The following is a 19,224-nucleotide window of genomic DNA, read 5'->3' as shown; positions in this document are numbered from 1 at the left end:
CAATTCAGGCTTTTTGCAACAAGGCGCTCTCAAGCTTGGATTCCAAATGCTCTTTTGTTTTGAAACTTGTTTCAATGTTTGCTCTGCTTTCATAAAGCAAAACTGAAATACGGAGTTAGGTGCATAAATGGTTTTAATTGAATGGTCTGGTGGAGCTGCGGGTTAAAGGGATGGCTGAAAGCAGTCATGCACGCAGCTCTCCTAGCAGTCTGCATCCCTGGAGATGCCCAGAGCCCTTCCTGCAACCAGCTGTAAGGATCAGAATTCACCTTCCCTTTCGGATTAAAAATGTAAAATACCCTGCCCTCACGGTGCCAGAAAGCCACCTGCAAGGCGCTGCTTGTGGCTCAGGCAAAATCCCCATCACCTGCGGGGTTTGGTCCTGCACCATGAGATGCTCACAGGGGCTTCAAATGCCGTGTGCACACCTCTGTTCTTTTTCTGGCAGGGGTTATTTATCGCAGGCATCAACCTGGGGCTGTCATTTGTCTGCCTTGTGTCTGTTCTTTTTTAGCAGTTGCAGCTGTGATTGGTAACTTTGGTCTTTTTGTTTCCTTGCTTGTGCTCTGGAAAGCCTTCAGAGGTTGTTTAAGAGGAAAGGGGCTGGGGACCGTGTAGCTTTTTGTGTTATTATTATTATATATTATTATAATTAAAACATATTTTTAGCAGCTGAAACCCAAGCCCGTCTGGGTATTTATACAGCAAGATGTTTTGGATGAGGAATAGGCCAAGACAGTCACGTGGCCGGGGCCAACATGAAACAAAAGAATCCATTTATTATCCAGGCAGGAAATTTGTTCTTCTGGATGCTGTAGCTGCAGACATAATGATTTCATTTCCTTTGGTTCGCCCAGATTAATGGCTTGCGCTCTTTTGTGTGCGTGCCTGTGTTATTTCTGAAACGCGGTCCCCCCCGGCCGGTGCCTGCGCGTGCGAACGCGCCGCGGCCATGTGTCCGTCGTCGCCTGTCCTCCGTCTGCCTGAGGGAGCGCGGAGCTCCTCAGCACGCAGGGCAGGGGGGCGGAAGCTCGCCTGGTGCCGGCAGAACCCATCAGCATCGTGGCCACGGCCAGGGCTGAGGCATTGGATCAGAAACACCGGTTCTGCCAACACCGGCGCGGAAGGGGCATTTGCGCGAAGCCTGGATGGTGGCAAGAGCTGCTACGTCCGTGGGAAGAGCTGCTACGTCCATCGTGTGGAAGGCGACGGCGGCGCCTCCTCTGCTTGACCACGCTCATGGGTGTAAGTAGCTGCTGTGAGCTGCTCTCCTGGAAACCTCCACCTCTGCGCAGCCCCAGGTGTCAGGAAGAGCCGCTCTTCCCAGCCACGATGAGGCGCAGGGATGCGGTCACGGTGCTTTGGTGCTGCTGCTCCCCGGTGAGCACCTCCTGCCCGTCACGTCCCAGCTGTGAGGCGCTTGTCCCGCCGCCGCCCGCTCGGCTGGAACAGCGGGCAGGTTTTTGATGCAGGCGCTACGAGATTAGCGGCAGCTTTAATTGCTCCCTCTCTCTTTTTTGAGTGTTTGGCTTTTGAAAGCAATGTGACAGGCAAACAATGCCTCTGCATTGTTATCGCTCGAGCAGTCTTGGCGGTGGTTTGGCACAGAGCTTTTCATTTACTGCTTGAAGTACGGTTGCAACGCTGTTTGGATTGATCTGGGGTGACCTAGTGGGGTCTGAACGCCTGCGTGCGAGGAGGAGCCGGAGGCGGGACGCACGGCTGGCTGGGAGAGGTTTGGGAAGCGCCCAGCCCTGCCTCCGTCCTCCCTTCGGCGTTCCCGTGCAATCTGCCCTAAACAGGGGCGCGGAGGGGTTCTGCCGCCCTCCTGGAGGAGGTTTCAGCCCAGCGAAAGCTCTCGCTGTGGGACAGCTCTCCTGGCCATCAGGGCGCATTTGCCATCGCCTGCGCTGCGTGCTGTGGTGCTAAATCATTCCGCTTTGGGGCTTCCATCTTTTGGGTGCTCGTGTGTTATGATCCCGTCTCCCGTTTGCCTGTGCGTGGCAGTGGCTGCTGGTCACACTGGTCCTCCCAGGGGCTTCCCCAACACGTCTCCCCGTCCCGCATCCCGCCCGGGTTGCCCAGGTGACAGAACCCGCCGGGATGTGACAGCTCCGTCGTGCAGGCGGTGATGAACAGTAATGAGGCCCGGAGCACAATGTGCACTTACGGTGATTTATTTCAGCGAGGAAACCACAATCAGGGAGGACGGGTCAGTGTCATCAGGAGAAGAGGTGGTATGGAGATGAGCTCACGGGGAAGTTTATCATCAGCTGGCACCGCGTTAAAAATGAGCGGTGTTAGCGTTGCGTGGAGCGGAGCCGAGCTGCTCTCGCGCGTGGCGGATTTTCAGGTTGCAGGAGGGCTGCAGGACTTGGGCAGCGAGTTTCCCATGGGCTCTTTGTGCAAAGCGAGGCCTGTCCGCCCGCGTTCAGCTGTGGTGTCACCGGGATCCAGCGGGATTCAAGCCCAAGCGGAGGCAGCGGCCCCGTGACCGCAGCGGGAGCTGCTTCCTGCCCCTCCTGGATGGGAAAGTCCTGCGGATGCTGGCGCCCGTGACCTTCCCGTTGGGACTGTCCCCATCGCACTGGGGGGTGCGATGACCTCGGTTTGGGAGAATTTGGGGATGCCCCTCGGGTGGTGGCTTCCGCACCCAGCCCAGAAGTGCGGAGTGGAAATGCCGTGCGGGGAAGCCCTGCTTTGTGGCCGCACCGTTTCCTGCCGAAGCGTTTCGGCGAGGTCTTGGCCGCTGGTGACGGCGGCCGTGCGGGAGGAGAGGAGGCCGAGCTAGCCTGGGAAAAGGGGGGTGGTGCGTGGAAAATCCATCCCCCAGCGCGCCTTGGCGCGGCTCCCGGCGCGCAGATGGCTCTCCTCCCGCCTGCTCCGCTCCAGCCTTTTCCCAGCTTGCGCTCATGCAGGCGGCTGGGCTGGAGGCAGGAGCGTGCGCGGCCGGCCGGGAGCCAAGCAGCACCTCCTTCTGCTTCATCCTCCTCCTCTTCTCCTCCCTGGGGCCGGCAGTCCGTGCTGTGTAACGCTCAGCACCAGCAGCCTTGCAGCTGAAGTTTTTCTCCCTCCCGCTGGAATGTATGTGGATTTGATTACAATATAACGCCCTGCGCTGACGGCTTTTTTTTCTTATTTGTGCTTCCCCTGTCTCTGCCCCTGTGCTCCTCTTCCACCCCCACTCTCCTCTGCTTTTACAGCAGGACCAGCAAACGCTGGCCGCACACCTCGTTAATCAACGAGCCAGCGCTGTCCCACAGCTTGTTTTTCCGCTGCAGAGACACCGGGAGAGCGTTTCTCCCTCCGCCCGTAAGCGTGCCCCAGCTGGGTTTTGTGGGGCCGGGCATTGCAGCCGGGGCCCCTCCGAGGTGCGATCCCTGCCCCGGGAAGGTTTGGCCGCAGGCAGCACCGGCGTGTGTGGCTCCTAGCGTGCCTACCCAGCCTGGCAGAGCCGGCACGGGGCAGCAGCAGCACCGGCGGGCGTCTGGAAATCTTGGCAAACTAACTTTGTCATTTACTCCACAGACCAGCTGTCGCGTACACGCGTACCTAGAGACCGCTCAAATTGATAGTAAAATGTTTCAGGAGAGGATGTGGGGCACAGCCAGGCGTTGTTTTGAAGAGATCTGGAGGGAAAAAAAAAAAACAAACCTGCAGAAATGTGGATTTTGAATGGGCTCCGTGTGCACCCTGGGGCTCCAGCGGCCGGGGGAAGCAGAACAAGTGTGAGATTCTCCCCCTCCTCCATCCTCAAGCTGGTTGTAATTTGGCATGGGGATGGTGTCGGACCCGAGCGCTGCTGTTGCTGCTGTTCAGCAGCTGTGAAAGCAGGCGGCCGGCGCTCCCGAGGGCTGCAGCGCGTGGGTGCCTGTTGGGTGCTGCGTTAACCAGCGCGGCGTGAGTCCGGGTGCGGGAAGCACCACTGGCTCCTTCCCTGTGCGGGATGCATAGGTTAGGGCTCTGGTGACTCTGGTGGGTGGCTTTTCCCCCAAATTGTGATGCCTGGAGGAAACGCCAAGGCCCCGGCTGCATCCTTGATTCGGGAGGAGGTGGGGCTGGGCGAAGGGAAGCTGCTCAGTGACCCCAGAGCCAACGAACGGCGCTCGTTTGCCGTTTGAGCGGCCCGTTGTGTTCGTAGCTCATGCAGAATCCCTCTGACATTTTAAACTAAGATCTAGTAAATAGGAGCTGGACGATGCCAGGTGCATCTCTTGTAGCGAGGGCTCCTTGACAGCGCGGCTGGCATTTCAGACTTAGGGCTCGGAGCTGCATGTTTCTGTAGCAAGCTTGTAGCTTTTCTGGAGAACATAGGCCAAGACAGTGACTCATCCCGAATCCCTGCGGCGGCGCGTAGGGAAATGCAGGATAAATGTTTTGATCCTGAGAGCTTCCCTCATAGGCAGTGCTGTCCTGGAGTAAGGCAAAATAAGTCCTCTGGGGAAGGAGAGTGGCAGGGAAAGGGGGACAGGTTTGGTGCATTGGTTCAGCAAAGTTTATTGCGCCAGTGCCTTTGTGCTCGTGGCTGTTGAGGTGGTTGTAGGCAGGACCGATGCCGTTCCACACGTGAGCAGACCCCAGCTGCTGGGGGAATCCCGCTGCGATCCCGTGGGTGCCCATCGAGGCATGAAGACCGCATGTCCTTTTAAATTATCCTAACAAGTGTAATTGCGGATGCTGCTGATGTTTATGGCTGCTCTGTCTTCTCAGCTGACTGACTGCGTTTGTAGGCTGCCATTTCCAAGGGAATCCCAGTTGATTAGGAGACCGTGTCCACTGGGCCCATTAAGCTTCCACCACCTTTGTGTGTGAAATATCAAACCATGCTCCTGTTGGTGTTCCTTGCTTTCTCACCGGATGGACAAAGGTCAGTCCCACTCTTCCCAAGCGCTCCCGGTCCTGCTCTGGGTGGGCTCGCTTGCTTCCCTTCCGGCTGGCTGGAGCATGCGTGGGCAGCTGAAGCTGGTACCTCGCTTTTGGGGAGCAGAAAACATAAACTTGTCGAGTTCGGGATCAAACCTCTGTGACTCCTGTGCTTGGAAAGTGCTCAACCAGCCCTGCCCAGGGAGGAGCTGGAGGAGCTGTAGGCTGTGTGTTCGGAGTGGTGCGTCCCTGATGATGGCCCAGCTTTGCCCACAGCTGCCTGCTGCTGTTGACCAGACCGCAGCAACCTCTGTTGCTGGTTTATCTAAAACCAGAGAAAAGCAGCAGCTTGGTATCTTCCACCCGAGGGGCCAGCAAAGGCTTTCAGGCAGGCAGGGAGGCCAGTTCACGTGTGCCCTTGAGCTGCTGACCTTCAGCCTTGTCTGCTTGGGAGCGTGCCCCTGGGTGGCAGTGGTGCGGGTGGAGAAGAGATTGGGCTCGGCTCAGGCTCGAGCACTGCGGCTGGTGGCATGGAGACCCCTGCTGGGGCAGGGCCACGAGTGTCCCAAAGCTGTGCTGGAAGCTGGAGCAGCGAGTCACCGAGCACCACTCACCTCCCTGCTGTGTTTCCTATGGGACGTCTTCTGCAAAGCTCCCCCGAAGGATTTCACTTCTCCGCGAAGAAAAGTCCTTTATGCAAGCCAGACCCTCCCACACCGTTTAGCTGGACCTCAGATGGGAGGGTGCCACTGGTATCGAGTGGTCCCACAGCTTTTGGGTTTATTGGAAGCCTCTGCCCATCCCTGGGCGGCCGAGTTCCTCTTCCCTGCCTTCCGGAGGCTGGAAGGGGAGGCTGCCAAGCGTGACATATGGTGATTTTGGGGGCAGACCGCGGAGTTCAGTGATGCTTGTTGGCAACCCAGCCTCGAGAAAGCAAAGATGAGGATTTAAATGCGTAGTGACATTGTTCTGGAAGATGTTCTCCCGAAAGATAGCCTTGTCATTTTGCAGCCCTGAATCACTCCTCCGGTGCTGGAGCGGAGGCAGAGCCGAGCTCCCGGGACTCCCGGCTCTGTCCTGGTGGCCGGCGGCGTTCCTTGAAGCCCCGTCTCAGCCCGGGATGCTTTTTGGGTTGCTAAATGCATCTGTGCTGATCCGTAAATGCTGCCACGCGGTCCCATGGCGTGGACTATAGCGCGTGCACTTTGTGCGTCTGTGGCCTGTAGCTGTGAGTAGCACGGCCCCGGGAAGCTGCTTTGTCACTTCGCCGCCACGGGGGCAACTGAGCTCCTCGCGCTGGGAGCGCTGGGCTGCCTGCAACACGCTGTCCTGAGACCCTCGGGGGCTGCTGCCTTGTATGAGCTCGGCGGATTAAAACTTGTTCCCAAATTTTATCGAATAGGCTTATAATTTGGAAAACGAGGTATTGAAAGCACTATCTTATTTCTCTTATCTTTGTATTTGCTTTGGTCTCCTTTGTCTTTTTTTCCCTGTGATGTGTACTTTTTTGTAATTTTCTGCTGTTTCCTTCCCTCTCTCTTATCTCTCCCTCTGCAGTTCTCTCCCCTTTTTCTCTCTGTTTCTTTCTCCCTCTCCCTCCCCCCTGCAATTTATTTGCAGGCAGGTTGTCTCTTTGATTTACTGTATCTTTCCTCAGTGGGATTATGATAAATGGCTTGTACGGCCGCGGCTGAGCTGGCCCAGCGTCGCGTGCTCGCATGGGGTCAGGCCCCTTTGGAGCACGAAAACCACGCAGAGGTGCGTGCGGGGCACTGCTGCCTGTGCAAGACCCATGCTGCCTCCTGCCCCGCCATTATTTCCCTAGGTTTGAAGAGCATGAAAAGGATCAAGAGGGGAGAAAAGCCCCCTACCACTGGGGAAGGTGATGCTGAGAGCAGTCACGGTGTCACCAAGTCAGTGGTCGCTCCTGTGTGCAGCTGCGGTAACGTCTTGCTGCGTCGACAGCCCCTCCTGCGGCCGTCCGAGGGAGGTTCAGGGTTGGCAAAGGGGACTTGCTCGTGGTGGGGAACCTTTGCGCTGCTGCCTAAATTACTGGCTTGTTCCGCACGTGCTAGGCGTTGGTGGAGCTTCGTGGAGGGCTTCTTGTCTGCTTTGCTGTGCCCCACTCGTGGGCTGGCTCTGCGCGCACGTACACCTGCGCTTCCAGAGGCGTGGGCGGGTGTTTCCTCGGGCACTCTCAGCTGCACCAACCAGCATGTTCCAGTGTGACACATCCTGATACGGGTAGCCTTTCCTTCTTGTAATTAGGGCATTCCATGCAGCTGTCACAGCAGGCGCAGCTTATTGATAAAGTTGTTTTATAGTTGCTGAGCAAAGCCCCCAAGCCTGAGCTTCGTTAAGTTGTCATGTGCCCCACGTCCTCCTTGCGTGCTGAAATCCATGCCCTCGGTGGGGATCCTGGGGAGGGCTGGGGCAGAGCTTGATGCAGCTCATCACGAAGTGACATAGCACCTTTGCGCTCAGCTGATGAATGTGCAAATCCATTTTCCAACACAAGTTTTGGTTTTTAGCTGCTCCAAGTCAGCCCACATGGGCTGGTAGTGTTGGCATAGCTGAGACGGCTTCATGGAGCTGCTCCTCTCCGACGGGTTCATCACAAAGACCCCGAGGCGCTGGTGTTCCCGTTCAAAATGATGGGCAGAGAAGGCTTCTGACTTGTTTTTGTTGTTTAGTGCGTCCTCTGCGATCTGAACTTGGTTTGTTATTCTGGGGATAATCCTTCATAATGAATCTGCGGGAGATTGATGGGGATAGCTCGTTATGCACTTCCAGAGCAGTTTCACTGTAATTCTGTAGCAGCAAAATGTACCATTAAAGGCAGAGAGCCATGGGAATGATGGGACATAATTAGTTGTTGCTGTAATATTTTTGATTGAAAGTGTATAGATACTGCAGGCGGCTCTTCGGAAGCTGGGGCTCTCAGGGAATGGTGGAGAGGAGCGGTGCTTCTCCGGTGGGAGAGGGCGATCCCGCTCTTCCCCTGCCCACCTCTCTGGCACCATCATTAAAATGGGGAAGTCCTCCTGACTCCGAGATGTTGTGGGTCAGACACGTGCCCAGCAGCTCGCACGTCTGGCTTGCTCCTGCTTTGCTTTTTCTGACTTGGTGGAAGCCCGGGACATGTGGAAACCTTGCAGAGGGGAGCCGGGTGGCAGCGCGGGGTTTGCGCCCTTGGAGCATCGTGGCCCAAAGCAGGGGCTGCCATGGGGGTGGGGAGTGACCTGAAATTATTGGGGTGACCTTCTGGTGTGGGCTGGAGCCCCAGCTCTCTTTGTACATGGGGAAAGGCAAGAATTAAATTCAAGCACTTCCCCTGCCACCTGCGGGGCTTCTTTCCCACCGACATTAAGAGGCTTAATCCAGGTCGGGAGCGGTGATGAAAGCCATGACGCAGCCTGGCTGAGCTCGCAGCCACGGCATCGTCTCTGTCAGCATTGGTTCGTGCTGGTCTTTGCAGTAAAGCTTCTTGGCTTTGTTTTCCTGTTGTTCCCTCTTTCTGCTGCTTCTTGTTCGCTCTGGGAGCAGGACCGTGTCCCCAAGCACCCGCTGAAGCGTGCAGCAGGGAGGGAAGTGCTCTGCAGCGCATCCAGCTGCTCCCTACTCCCACCCCCAAATTTCTCACTCCCCCCAGCTGCTCAAACAATGCCAGCCACCTGTCAGCTCCCCCCAGCCCCACCACAGCACTGTCTGGGCGCTGGTGCCACCGCGTGTGGCTCCACCGAGGGTGTCCGGGACCTGGGACCGCGCCGGTGCTGCCGCAGATGGACCCGCTGCCACGCAGCGAGGATGTTCCTGCATGCTAATTGCTGGCATCTTTACTCGTTACGAGTGTAATTGTGAGTAGACGTTTGTTTTTGTATTGATAATTAGGGACTGGAACAGATGGTGGAGGCTTAGTTTAAAGTAATGTGTCCATTAAAGAAAATCTACTGTATACAGCTGAAGATTCTTCACTCGAAGAGAGCTTGGCTCCCCGCAACAAAGCTCGGCTTCTCCACAACGAGGGCTTCAGCCCTGACTGGAGGCTCAAGTCCTGGCCGGTGGGCACCTCTCCAGGGTGGTGGACACCTCTCCATGCCCACGCAGCGAGCTCCCCCCTGGGCAGTGCCTGGAGCCCCCCGGGCACTCCTCGTACCGGGAGGACGGAGCCAGGCTCCTTGCGGTGGCGCCCAGGGACAGGCTGAGAGGCACCGGGCACAGACCCAAGCAGAGGAAGTTCCCTCAGGACGTGATGGAGCAGTTCTTCACTGCAGGTGATGGAGCACTGGAGCAGGCTGCCCGAAGAGGTTGTAAAGCCTCCTGGGAGGCCATGAAAAGCTTCTGGATGTGGTCCTGGGCACCCTGCTCCAGGCAGCCCTGCTTGAGCAGGGGTGTGACCAGAGGGGCTCAGAGGTCCCTTTCCACCTCAGCCCTGCTGTGGTTCGGTGATCGGCCTGGGGTTTTGGTGGGGCCAGGCTTTCCCAGAGGCTCAGAGACAGGCTTTGGGTTGCTCTTCTTGTCCCTCCTCCTCCTCCCCTCAGAGGAGGGCGTTGCGGAGAACCCCTGTGGGTAGACTTGCCCTCTGGAAAAGGGTCAAGATTCCTGGAAAAAAATAAATGTGGAGGAAAAGCCTAACTGGCGGTGTGTGAATTCAGATGGAAAGATAACTTGGTTTTCACGCCTTGTTTTCCATCAGTTAACTGTCCCCTTGTCCTCATGTATTAGTTTGCCCCGTGCTCTGGGCTGCTACCACAAGAAAGGAGCTTTACCCGTTTCCTGTGGTGTAAGGTAGGGGCATGGCAGTGGGATGAGGCAGGAGCTTTTTGGTAGGGAGGCAGCTCCTCTGGTGTTGGCTTTGGCTTCTTTTCAATTTATATATTTCTCTTTATTTCTAGTCTCCTGCCGAGGGAGCTGCTGTGTGCCGTGTCGTGCTGTTCCTCCCAGTTTTCTTTCCAAAATTCAGAGCCTTTTGGGGGCTTTTGGATCGAGGAGCTGATGGGGAGGGAAGGGCTGAGTTTTTGGGAGGGGGTTGGGCTTTGCATCACCCCGGTGCTGAAATTCTTGCGAAGCAAGCACCCCGCTTATTTGAAGGGCCATGGCAAGGACTAACGAGCACTTAATGATGTGCACGGCTGTACTAACAGCAAGGGGAGAAATAATACTTGCATGGCGCTCGTCGGTGTGGGACACAGGTGCTTGGTGGGGACATGGATGGGAGCACAAATCTTCAGCAGTGCTAGAGGGAAGCTGTGGCCGAGGTGTGTTGGTTTTGGCCAAGACGAAGAGAAGCCGAGCCCCAAAAGGAGCCGCGCTGTCCTGCCTCGGCCGTGGAGGGACGGATGGGTCGATTCTGGGCACGGGCGGTGCGTTTCCTTCCTGTGCTTGGTTGAGATGTGGGAATCGAGCAAATTCATCTGCATGTCTGCTTGCTGAAAACAAATAAATAAAACCTGGAGGATTTTTTCCATCTGTTTCTGTATGTTGTTGCTCTCACTATTATTGTTGCTACTCTTTCTTGTGAAAGAACAAGAAAAAAAAAAGGCAGGGAAATGCCAGCTGTAGTACAGCTTTTAGATATTTCCCACCAAACCTGCCGTGGAAAGCCCCCCAGCAGTGGAGCACCGCTCCAGCAGCCCTGTTTTTATTCACGTGTCTGAAATCACTCTGCCAAACCACAGCTGCGTGGAGCTGTCACGGGCCGATGTGGGTGTGTAATGTGGGATGTCCCAGGTGGTCCCGCAAAGCACACGGGTGCTGGGGGGCTTCTCCCTGGTTTTCCTGGTGCCTGCGGGTTGATGCAGACACGCACCTTGGGTTTTTGCAGGTGTGGATGATGACTCCTTTATCTTATTTTTTTTCTTGTGTTTTGCCAGAAACCCTGATGGACACGCGGACGGCGACGGCTGAGCTGGGCTGGACCGCCAACCCACCCTCGGGGGTAAGTCATCCTGTGTCCGACTGCGTGTGCTCCTTCTCCTGAGGCCAGGTTGGATCCAAGCCCGTCCCCTCCCTGCCCCGCTGTCTCCTCCATCCAGGCAGGTCCCCGTGCTCACTCCTCCCCATCCTCCTGCTCGTGCCTCCCCTCTCCCTGTACCACAAGGCTTGTAATTAGGAAACATTAGCAGGCTCAAAACAGCTTTCATACCTGGAACATCATCCATAATTGCACTCAGCAGTGCTCTTCCCTGGCTATTAATGTCACTTTTATGAAGTAATGAGGAACAAAACACCCTGAGGCACTTAAAACATCTTTTTTATATAATGCGAGTCTTTGAGGGATGGAAGCATAAAATAACCTGACTCACGTTCCCCTGACAGAGAAAGTGATAGACAAAGACAGGCGCAGACAGGGAGAGGAGCAGTGGGGTGGGTGGCAGGCTGGTACCCGCATGGCGCTGGCCTTGCGCTCCCCAAAATCCACAGCTGGAGAGCTGGGCTGTCGGGGTGCCAGGCGCCTTGTTGGGTGGGTTCAGAGCATCTCCGGGGGTTTCGGGGCTGCCCCGCTGCGCTGTGTACTCACTGGGGTTCGCTGGCCACACGGTCATCCCCTGTGAAGTTTGGACAGACCTGAAAGACCAGAAGGAGCTCTGCCCAGGGATGTGCAATGAAATATGTATGTGCAGACATGTAATGATAGAAGTAGGGATGTGTAAATAAATAACAGTACACAGCACCTTACCCTCTGTCCTCCTCCTCTAGGAGATTGAACAGGATGAGCATCCTTAGGCTGTCCCCTAAAAGAGTTTTCCAACCTATAAGACATTCTTATCACCTTTTTCCAAACGCTTTTTACATTTTCTCTTTGATGTGTGACAGGGGAAGCCCCACTGGGGGTGGTTCCTGGGTTTAACTGTTTTTTTTTTTTCCTGAGTATTATTTTGCTTAACTGATTATTGGTCGAGCAAATGGTGCTTCTGGGTGCACCTCGCTGCTGGGGAAAATGTGAGCGTGCACGGAGCAGGTCCTGCTGGGGCGGGTAAGGAGCTGAGGGATTGTGTCGTGCCAGACAGCACCTCGATACGGAGCAGGTGAAAAGAAAAAACAAGAAGAGAGGTGGGAGAGAAGCAGCTGATGTCTGTGGGTCCTTCCTGCTCTGTGGGCAGCACAGGGCAATGGAGAAGATGGGAGTGGATTCCTGGCTGCTGCTGGGACCTCAGCTCTTCCTCCTGGCTCTTCCCATCCACCTCCCTGGGGAGGTTTGAATCCCTGCCCCTCCTGATGCCACCAGCTTCCCCGCTCCCCATCTGCTGGGGCTGGCTCTGCCCGGCCCCGCTGTCACCGGAGCGATGCCCGGGGAGGGGTGGGAGAGTTTAAAGGGGAAAGGGCAAAACCTCATCACCGTGGGGCTGGTCTTGGTTCGCCAGCTCTTCTGGGAAAAGTCGACGCTCCGTGCTGCCCCTCCACACACAAACGCCCGCAGTTGCTGCCGCCGTGTTGCCCCCAGGAATTATGCATGTATCTGACGTGCTGCTTAAAGATTGCCGTATGAATAATGCCGTTACGAGGAGACTGTAAACATGGATTAGTGAAAATGAATGGATTACGAGGCTGTAAATCTGTCTGTGGGACTCTAATTCCATCATACACCATTCACAGTTTGCTGCTGTCCCTTAATTGAAATCGTAGCCTAGATTGTATTAATGCCCTTCTATAAATCGAACTGTGAATCTACATTCTCTCTCTGTTGCGGTGTGCTTTGGTAATGCTTTATTTAGAGAGTTGTTTTTGCTGGGGGAAGCAATCCTGTTGTGTCAAGAGCTTGAGGCTGGCCTTGCTTGTCAGCCCGTGTGTTGGCTCGGTCTCTGAAGACACGGCCTCGTGTATTGCTTCTCTTCAAGCCTGTCTGAATTTAAGAAGCGATTGGACTGTGCACTTAGTCACATGGGCTAAACTTTTGGGTAGACCTGTGCGGTGCCCGGAGTTGGACTTGATGATCCTTATGGGTCCCTTCCAACTCGGGATATTCTATGATTCGTTTCTCAAAGTGCTTTGACTGTCCGTCTTTCCATTTGTATGCCCTCCTAGCCTGCTGGGGCACCTGAGGCAATTTCCCCATGTGGAAATGACGTTTTAGCCTCAGCTGGGAGCGTGGGGCAGTGAGAAAGAGGTGAGGTTTCCTCCTGGTGCTGTTTCCCTGTGTACCTGGGCCTGCCTGTCTGTGACGGTGCTCCTGGCCCCCCCTCATGAGGTGCAGCCAGATGACCTCTGGAGGTCCCTCCTGACTGTCACCAGACTGATCTGGGGTCCTCCTTGCAGGCCTTCCCTGCCTTTGGGGTGACTGGTGCCTCCGGTGCCACCTCCAGCCCCACCGCCTACCTCTCATGGCCTCTCCTTTCCTTTGCACAGTGGGAAGAAGTGAGCGGCTACGACGAAAACCTGAACACCATCCGCACGTACCAGGTGTGCAACGTCTTCGAGCCCAACCAGAACAACTGGCTCCTCACCACCTTCATCAACCGGTGTGGTGCCCACCGCATCTACACCGAGATGCGCTTCACGGTGCGGGACTGCAGCAGCCTCCCCAACGTCCCCGGCTCCTGCAAGGAGACCTTCAACCTCTACTATTACGAGACAGACTCGGTCATTGCCACCAAGAAGTCCGCCTTCTGGACGGAGGCACCCTACCTCAAAGTGGACACCATTGCTGCTGACGAGAGCTTCTCCCAGGTGGACTTTGGTGGCAGGTTGATGAAGGTGAACACAGAAGTGAGAAGTTTCGGGCCCTTGACCCGCAATGGCTTTTACCTGGCTTTCCAGGACTACGGGGCTTGCATGTCTCTGCTCTCCGTCAGGGTCTTCTTCAAGAAGTGCCCGAGCGTGGTGCAGAACTTCGCCATCTTCCCAGAGACGATGACGGGGGCGGAGAGCACCTCTCTGGTGACTGCCCGCGGCACCTGCATCCCCAACGCCGAGGAGGTGGACGTGCCCATCAAACTGTACTGCAACGGGGACGGGGAGTGGATGGTCCCCATAGGCCGCTGCACCTGCAAGGCTGGCTACGAGCCGGAGAACAACGTGGCCTGCAAAGGTAGGGTTGGCCTTGGTTTGCAAGGTGCTTTGTGCCTCTGGAGCTTTGCTGATGTGATGTTCATCCCCAAACAAGCTGCTGTGGGTGATGTGAGTGGCCTGGAGCTGATTTCCAAACGGATCTGCCGTGAAAGCTGTTTTGCTCTGGGGGAACCAGGGAGGAATCTGGGAGCTGTGGTGCCCAGATCTGCTTCCAGGTCCCTGAATGTTGAAAACATGCAGAGAGCACCTTCCTTTCTGTTCCTCCCACCCCAGCACCATTGAGACAGCTGGCATGCATCGCTTCTGCCCGTGCATCCGGAGCCCCCAGAGCTTTGTGGTGTCCTCTGGGGGTGCGGGTGCTCTCGGTGCGCTGTGCTGGTGTGATGCTGCAGGGTACGTAGCCCCTGGCTGCACCCTGATGTCAGCCCCTGCTCACAGTGGGGGCACTGGGTCCTCTGGGGGGACTTGTTTGTGCATGGAAACACATGGCAGAGCATGGAAGGAAAACCTTTGCTTAAAATAAGGTGGTGTGCTAGGTGTTGTCCTGGTCACCTTCAGAAGGCTGTTGGGCCACTTTCCCGGTGACGTGTGTTTTATTCTGGTGCCCCTGACCTACAGTCACTGATGTCCCTTTGCAGAAGCATGAATTTCCCCTCCTATCCAAGTCTGAATCTGTCTTGGTGGTATTTGCCCCATGATCTCTGCCATGAGAGCATGGGGCAGCACTGCTTCGGAGCAGAGGCTGCTGTGCATCTCCTGCACGCTGCCGTGACCCAGTGTGGAGCAAAAATGGTAAGAGCAGACCAAAAACCCACAGCCCCAGGAATGATTGTAGTACACAGAACCCAATCTGCATTCTCCTGGTGCTCTCCAGAACTTGCAAAACTGGCTGCATGTCTTGGACATGGGCTTGCATCGTGACGAGGGACAGGGGACAGGGGCACCCATTCGATGGACCCCCCTCTGCCACCGCAACAAGTGGGCTGGAAGCTGCCTTCAAAGGGCGATGCTCGCTGGCGGAGCCGCTTTCATCTCCTCGTTATTTCCTGAGCAAAGCTGCAGGAGCTAGGCAGCCGTCGCCGGCCTGACCGCCGTGCTGCTGCTCTGGTTCTGGGTATTAATTGGTTTTGTTGTGTTTTTTTTGCTGTTTTTCTGGGTTCCCCCAGCCATGCCGCTGGTGTGCAGCTGCTGGGTTATAAATATGGAAACGGTGCTCACTGCTTGTCATCTCCTTTTGCAGTTCTGATGAATATTTCCCAAATAGGGTTGGAGGATTTTTTTTCTATTAGCATCGCAAGCTGCCCTTTCAGTCTCCTCTCCTAAATTATAGTCGTGTTTCTGTACCTTGCTTGGAAGCAGGGGAGAGCAGAGGGTTTTTGCATGAGAAGGGCTGTAATCCCATCCATTGATCCCGTCCATTGCTGGGGGGAGTGTTTGGAAAGTTGGTTGTTCCTGCTGCTTTCCTGACCTTTCCTCATGGTTCATGCCCTGTGCTCCTGCTCTGCAGTGCCAGGGCTGAAGAAGAAACTTCTGCCGCTGCTCCGCAGAGCTCCAGGCGGTTGTTTTGCCTTTGCATGGTGGGCATGCATTGTGTTATGGCTCCTTTGGGTGAAAATTCAGGCCACTGGCAGGTCTAAGGGGGTGGGAATGTCTGCTGTGGGCTGGCCAGCAGCATCCTGAAAAGCACCATGGTGTTCTGCGGGTGCAGCCTGCTCTCAAAGCTGGTGGCTCAGGCAGGTGGTTAAGCGGTCCCATCATGTGTGTGACCATGGTCACCCTTTTCTGGTGGTCTTGTGAGTGCTGTCAGGTGCTGGTGTGAGGCTGTCGCTGCAGCAGAGCTCCGATAACGCTCCTTTTACAGCCCCGTGTGAGCACTTCCCAGTTATACTGTGGCAGGAGGACTGATAAAGGCTTGGGCATCATGTGGGGCTGGCATGTCTGAAGATCTTGTTAGATGCTTGGGAGAAACAGCAGACCAATAAACTATCCGTTCTCTCCAGGAAGTCCAGTAAAAACAGCCCTAAAAGCCAGGGTTTCGCTCAGGTCTGTTGGAAAGCTGACCACGTTTGAGTAAAAATCTGGCCTTGGGTTGGACTCTGGCTTCTTGGTGGCTTTTGTGGACCCTTTGGTCACGAAACTCCTCCTCGTGTCCTCGTGGACCTTGGGGACCACGAGGGAAGATCTGCACCCACCGCTGCTGTTCTGAAACTTTGGTGGGCAGGGGACAGCACATCATGAGGCTAAAGAAAAAGAATTTGCCTTTCTCAGCGGGCTTTGTTGCAGCCATGGGGTGATGCTGGTTAGTGATGGGCACCCACCACTTGCTCTGGGTCTCCTGCAGCAGGACCTGGGTCCTTCCATCACGACCGCTCCTCACGGGGCATGGTGCAGGATCGCACCCCAAGCGTCGGGCGAGCATCTCTGTCGGGTGGCGCCGCCGCCGCCGTGCCGGCTCCCAGGAGGCTGGCGCTCCTGACATCTGCTTGAAGCCTTCGTCAACCTGAGCAGCCGAGATGAGCCACTTAACGAGCCCGGGGGAATTGTCACAGAAAAATCCATGGTATTTTAAGGTTGAGAAAATGGGCTTAATTCCTCAGGGAAAGAAAGAAAAAAAATAATAAAAGGGGAGGGTTGAATTGAGCTCCATCGTCCTGATCTCATCCCTCCTGCCCCAGGAGTGGAGGCAGTGCTGTGGTGGGGCTGGCGGAGTGGATCAGCTCCAGGGGCTCGTTAATTGGTATTATTGTTGTATGCTGGGTGTTCGCAGTGATTGGGGTCCTTGTTTTCCCTGCGTTTTCCCCGCTGGATGGTGGGGCTCCGTGCTTGAAGGCCCAGGTGGGGCTGCCCCAGCTGCTCTGAGCCTTGGGTCGATGCGAAGCGGAGGCTGTTCCTGAGCCCAAAATGAATAATTCATTCGGCACGGTAGCCCACGCGCCGCTCAGGTGGATATTAAACCCATCCATCTCGCCAGCCCCGGCCCTCAGCCGTGCTTTATGGCCTGCCGCCTGGTCAAGGCGCAATGCATCACCGCGCTGGGAGGAGGAGGCCTTGGGCGCGAGCGCCCGGCGCGCTTCTTGATTCCTCCCAGAGGGAAATAATTAAACCCTCCCTCTGCTGGGGCTTGACTCTGAAACCTAATGATGGCAGGCGGCTGGGCAGAGAGGGGCTGCCTGCTTCTGCCCCGATGGGGAAGGGGCGATTCTGGCTTGAGTCTGGGGAGGTGGGGGAGCACCGTGGGGGCCAGCCGGTGGTGCGGGCAATTTTGCCTTTCCCCATGGCCAGCTCCATGGAGAAACCAGTGAAGGAAACGATCTGAAATGAAAGCAGCTTTGTGCCACGTTTTCACTCTGCGTTTCTAAAGGCAGAGAGAAGGGGTGAGAGCGCCGTTGTGCTGCTCCTCAAGCTTTTTTCAATCTTTTTTTTTTTTTTTTCCCCTCCCTCTGTTGGCAAATTCCTGTTTCTTTGTCTCCGCTTCGCCTTCCCTCCCGCCCCTCGCCGTGCCGGTGCCCCAGGAGGAAGGCTCCTTTGGGTGACGAAGGTGACGGCAGCTCTGTCCCGTGGGCAGATGGCTTTAGGGAGGGGGGCTGCAGAAGAGCCCTTTATTTTTTTGCTCACCCCGCGTTGGCTGCGGCCGTCCCCCTTCCGCCGCTGGGTGGAACAAGGCAGCACGGCTCTGCCAGCGCCGGGCAGGGATGCGCCAGAGGCACGGAGCTCTGGAAAGGCGGGGGATAATCATTTTTCTGAAGTTATGCCTTAATGAAGACATCCGTTAACAGCCGTACCCATTTCACAAGGAGAACATCCAGGAAAACCTTGTTAATTCTTTTTTTCCCCCTAATGAGCATGGTGGGTTTTAATGGAGGTGTTAATTGGAAGTTATTAGCCAAAGGGCTCCGCGGGTGGGTTCGGGCCCTTCCCGGCCCTGCGCGGACACCCAGAGGAGCCGGCTGCTGCCGGGGCAGGATCAGGCCACCAAGGGCTCGGGGCAGCTGCCCGGTGCTTCGCTTTGCTGCATGTGGGCTCTTCATTTTATTTTTTCTTCCTCAAAGACTACCGTTTATATATTCCCTCCAATTTACAGCGAGGACTTTTGAGTATTGTATCGATTTTAGTCTTAAAAGAGGCAGAAAAAGCCCATGGATTTTTTTCAATGATTATATTTTTTTTTTCCAAGGGTCTTTTCAAGAGCCTATTTACAAACAGGGGAATAAATCTGCCTCCGACACGCCGGCTTTGTTCCGCCAGGCTTACAGGCAGGCCTGGGAGCGAGCCCCGCAGCCCGGGCTCGGCCCCGCGGGAGCCGGGATTGTTCTCCTGCACAATGGCAGGGCGGCGAGGAAGCGCAGGGTCCGGCCCGTGTCCGGCACCGCATTGTTCCCCGACGATGTTTGCAAAAACGCCGAGCACCTGGCCAAGCCGCTGACTCATTCCCGGGAGCCTGAAAACCTTTCTGTGATTTTTTTTTTTCCTTCCCCCTTGGTTTGGTGCGTTGGGTTTCTGGTGGGATGCGCGGCGGGGCGATGCCTCTGCTGCACCCATGCCTGACGGTGATTTCGGTCACGTATGGTTATCGAAGTCAGCGTGTTTGTAGGGAGCCCCAGAGTGCAAGTGACGTTTCGCAGCTCGGAAAAGCTCCTGGAGCTGCCTACGTACGGAAAATCCCGGCGGTCTCGCACGGCCTCAATGCATGCACAGCAGGTGTTAAGGATGGGGGAGTCTTTTCTCCTCCTCCCCCCACGTGTTGATGCCCCGCTGGTGTAGGTGCTGTTTGCAGAAGGGCCCTTCCCAAAATCAGGCTGGGAGGGTGGCCGGGCAGCGTGCGGTGAGGCGCGGAGGGTGACTGCCTCGGCTCAGCCCGGCGGTGCTCACGAGCAGCTTTGCTCCTCTTCTTTTGTTGGTTTTGCTTTTTTCCCCCGTTCCTTCATTTCCTATTTCTATCTGGCAGTGGAGCCAAAGTGCCACAGGAAAGCACGCTTTCAGGGGATTTCTCCTGCAACCTTTCTGGCAAGCAGGGGGAGGAGGGTGCCTGCCGTGGGGTCCGGCCCCTCGTGCCCGTGGGGTTGTGCCCTGCCTGGGGTTTCCTCCCCAGCTGGATCCATCCCAGTGCGCTCACCCCGTTTAAAACCAGCAGCTGCTCTGTGTGTCCGTGTGTCCTGGCAGTACAAGCATGGCCACGTGGCTGGAGCCCTCCACCGGCACCGTCCCGGGGTTGCCTCATCCATCACAGCATCAGCGTTAATGAGGAACCACTTCAGGCGTAATTAATAAGCACTTGATGTTGTCTAGATCGAGGGGCTACTGCCTGGCGTGAGCGGGTGGTGGAGGGAAAGGTGCTTAATGAGCTCCTGGCAG

General features: G+C 56.0%; 1 protein-coding gene across 1 annotated transcript in view; it reads left to right on the top strand.

The window, feature by feature from the left end:
- EPHB1 (EPH receptor B1) overlaps positions 1-19,224 on the top strand; it is a 46,839-nt gene that overhangs the window by 8,299 nt on the left and 19,316 nt on the right. The window contains exons 2-3 of the mRNA XM_080603967.1: positions 10,737-10,801; positions 13,210-13,891. Of these exons, the coding sequence (XP_080460093.1) occupies positions 10,737-10,801; positions 13,210-13,891 (747 nt within the window). The remainder of the gene's footprint in view (positions 1-10,736; positions 10,802-13,209; positions 13,892-19,224) is intronic.

Source organism: Anser brachyrhynchus, assembly GCF_964034855.1.
Source record: "Anser brachyrhynchus genome assembly, chromosome: 9".
Classification (NCBI taxonomy): domain Eukaryota; kingdom Metazoa; phylum Chordata; class Aves; order Anseriformes; family Anatidae; genus Anser; species Anser brachyrhynchus.
Note: the sequence above shows the minus strand (reverse complement) of the source record. Positions and strands in the feature narration are given on the sequence as shown.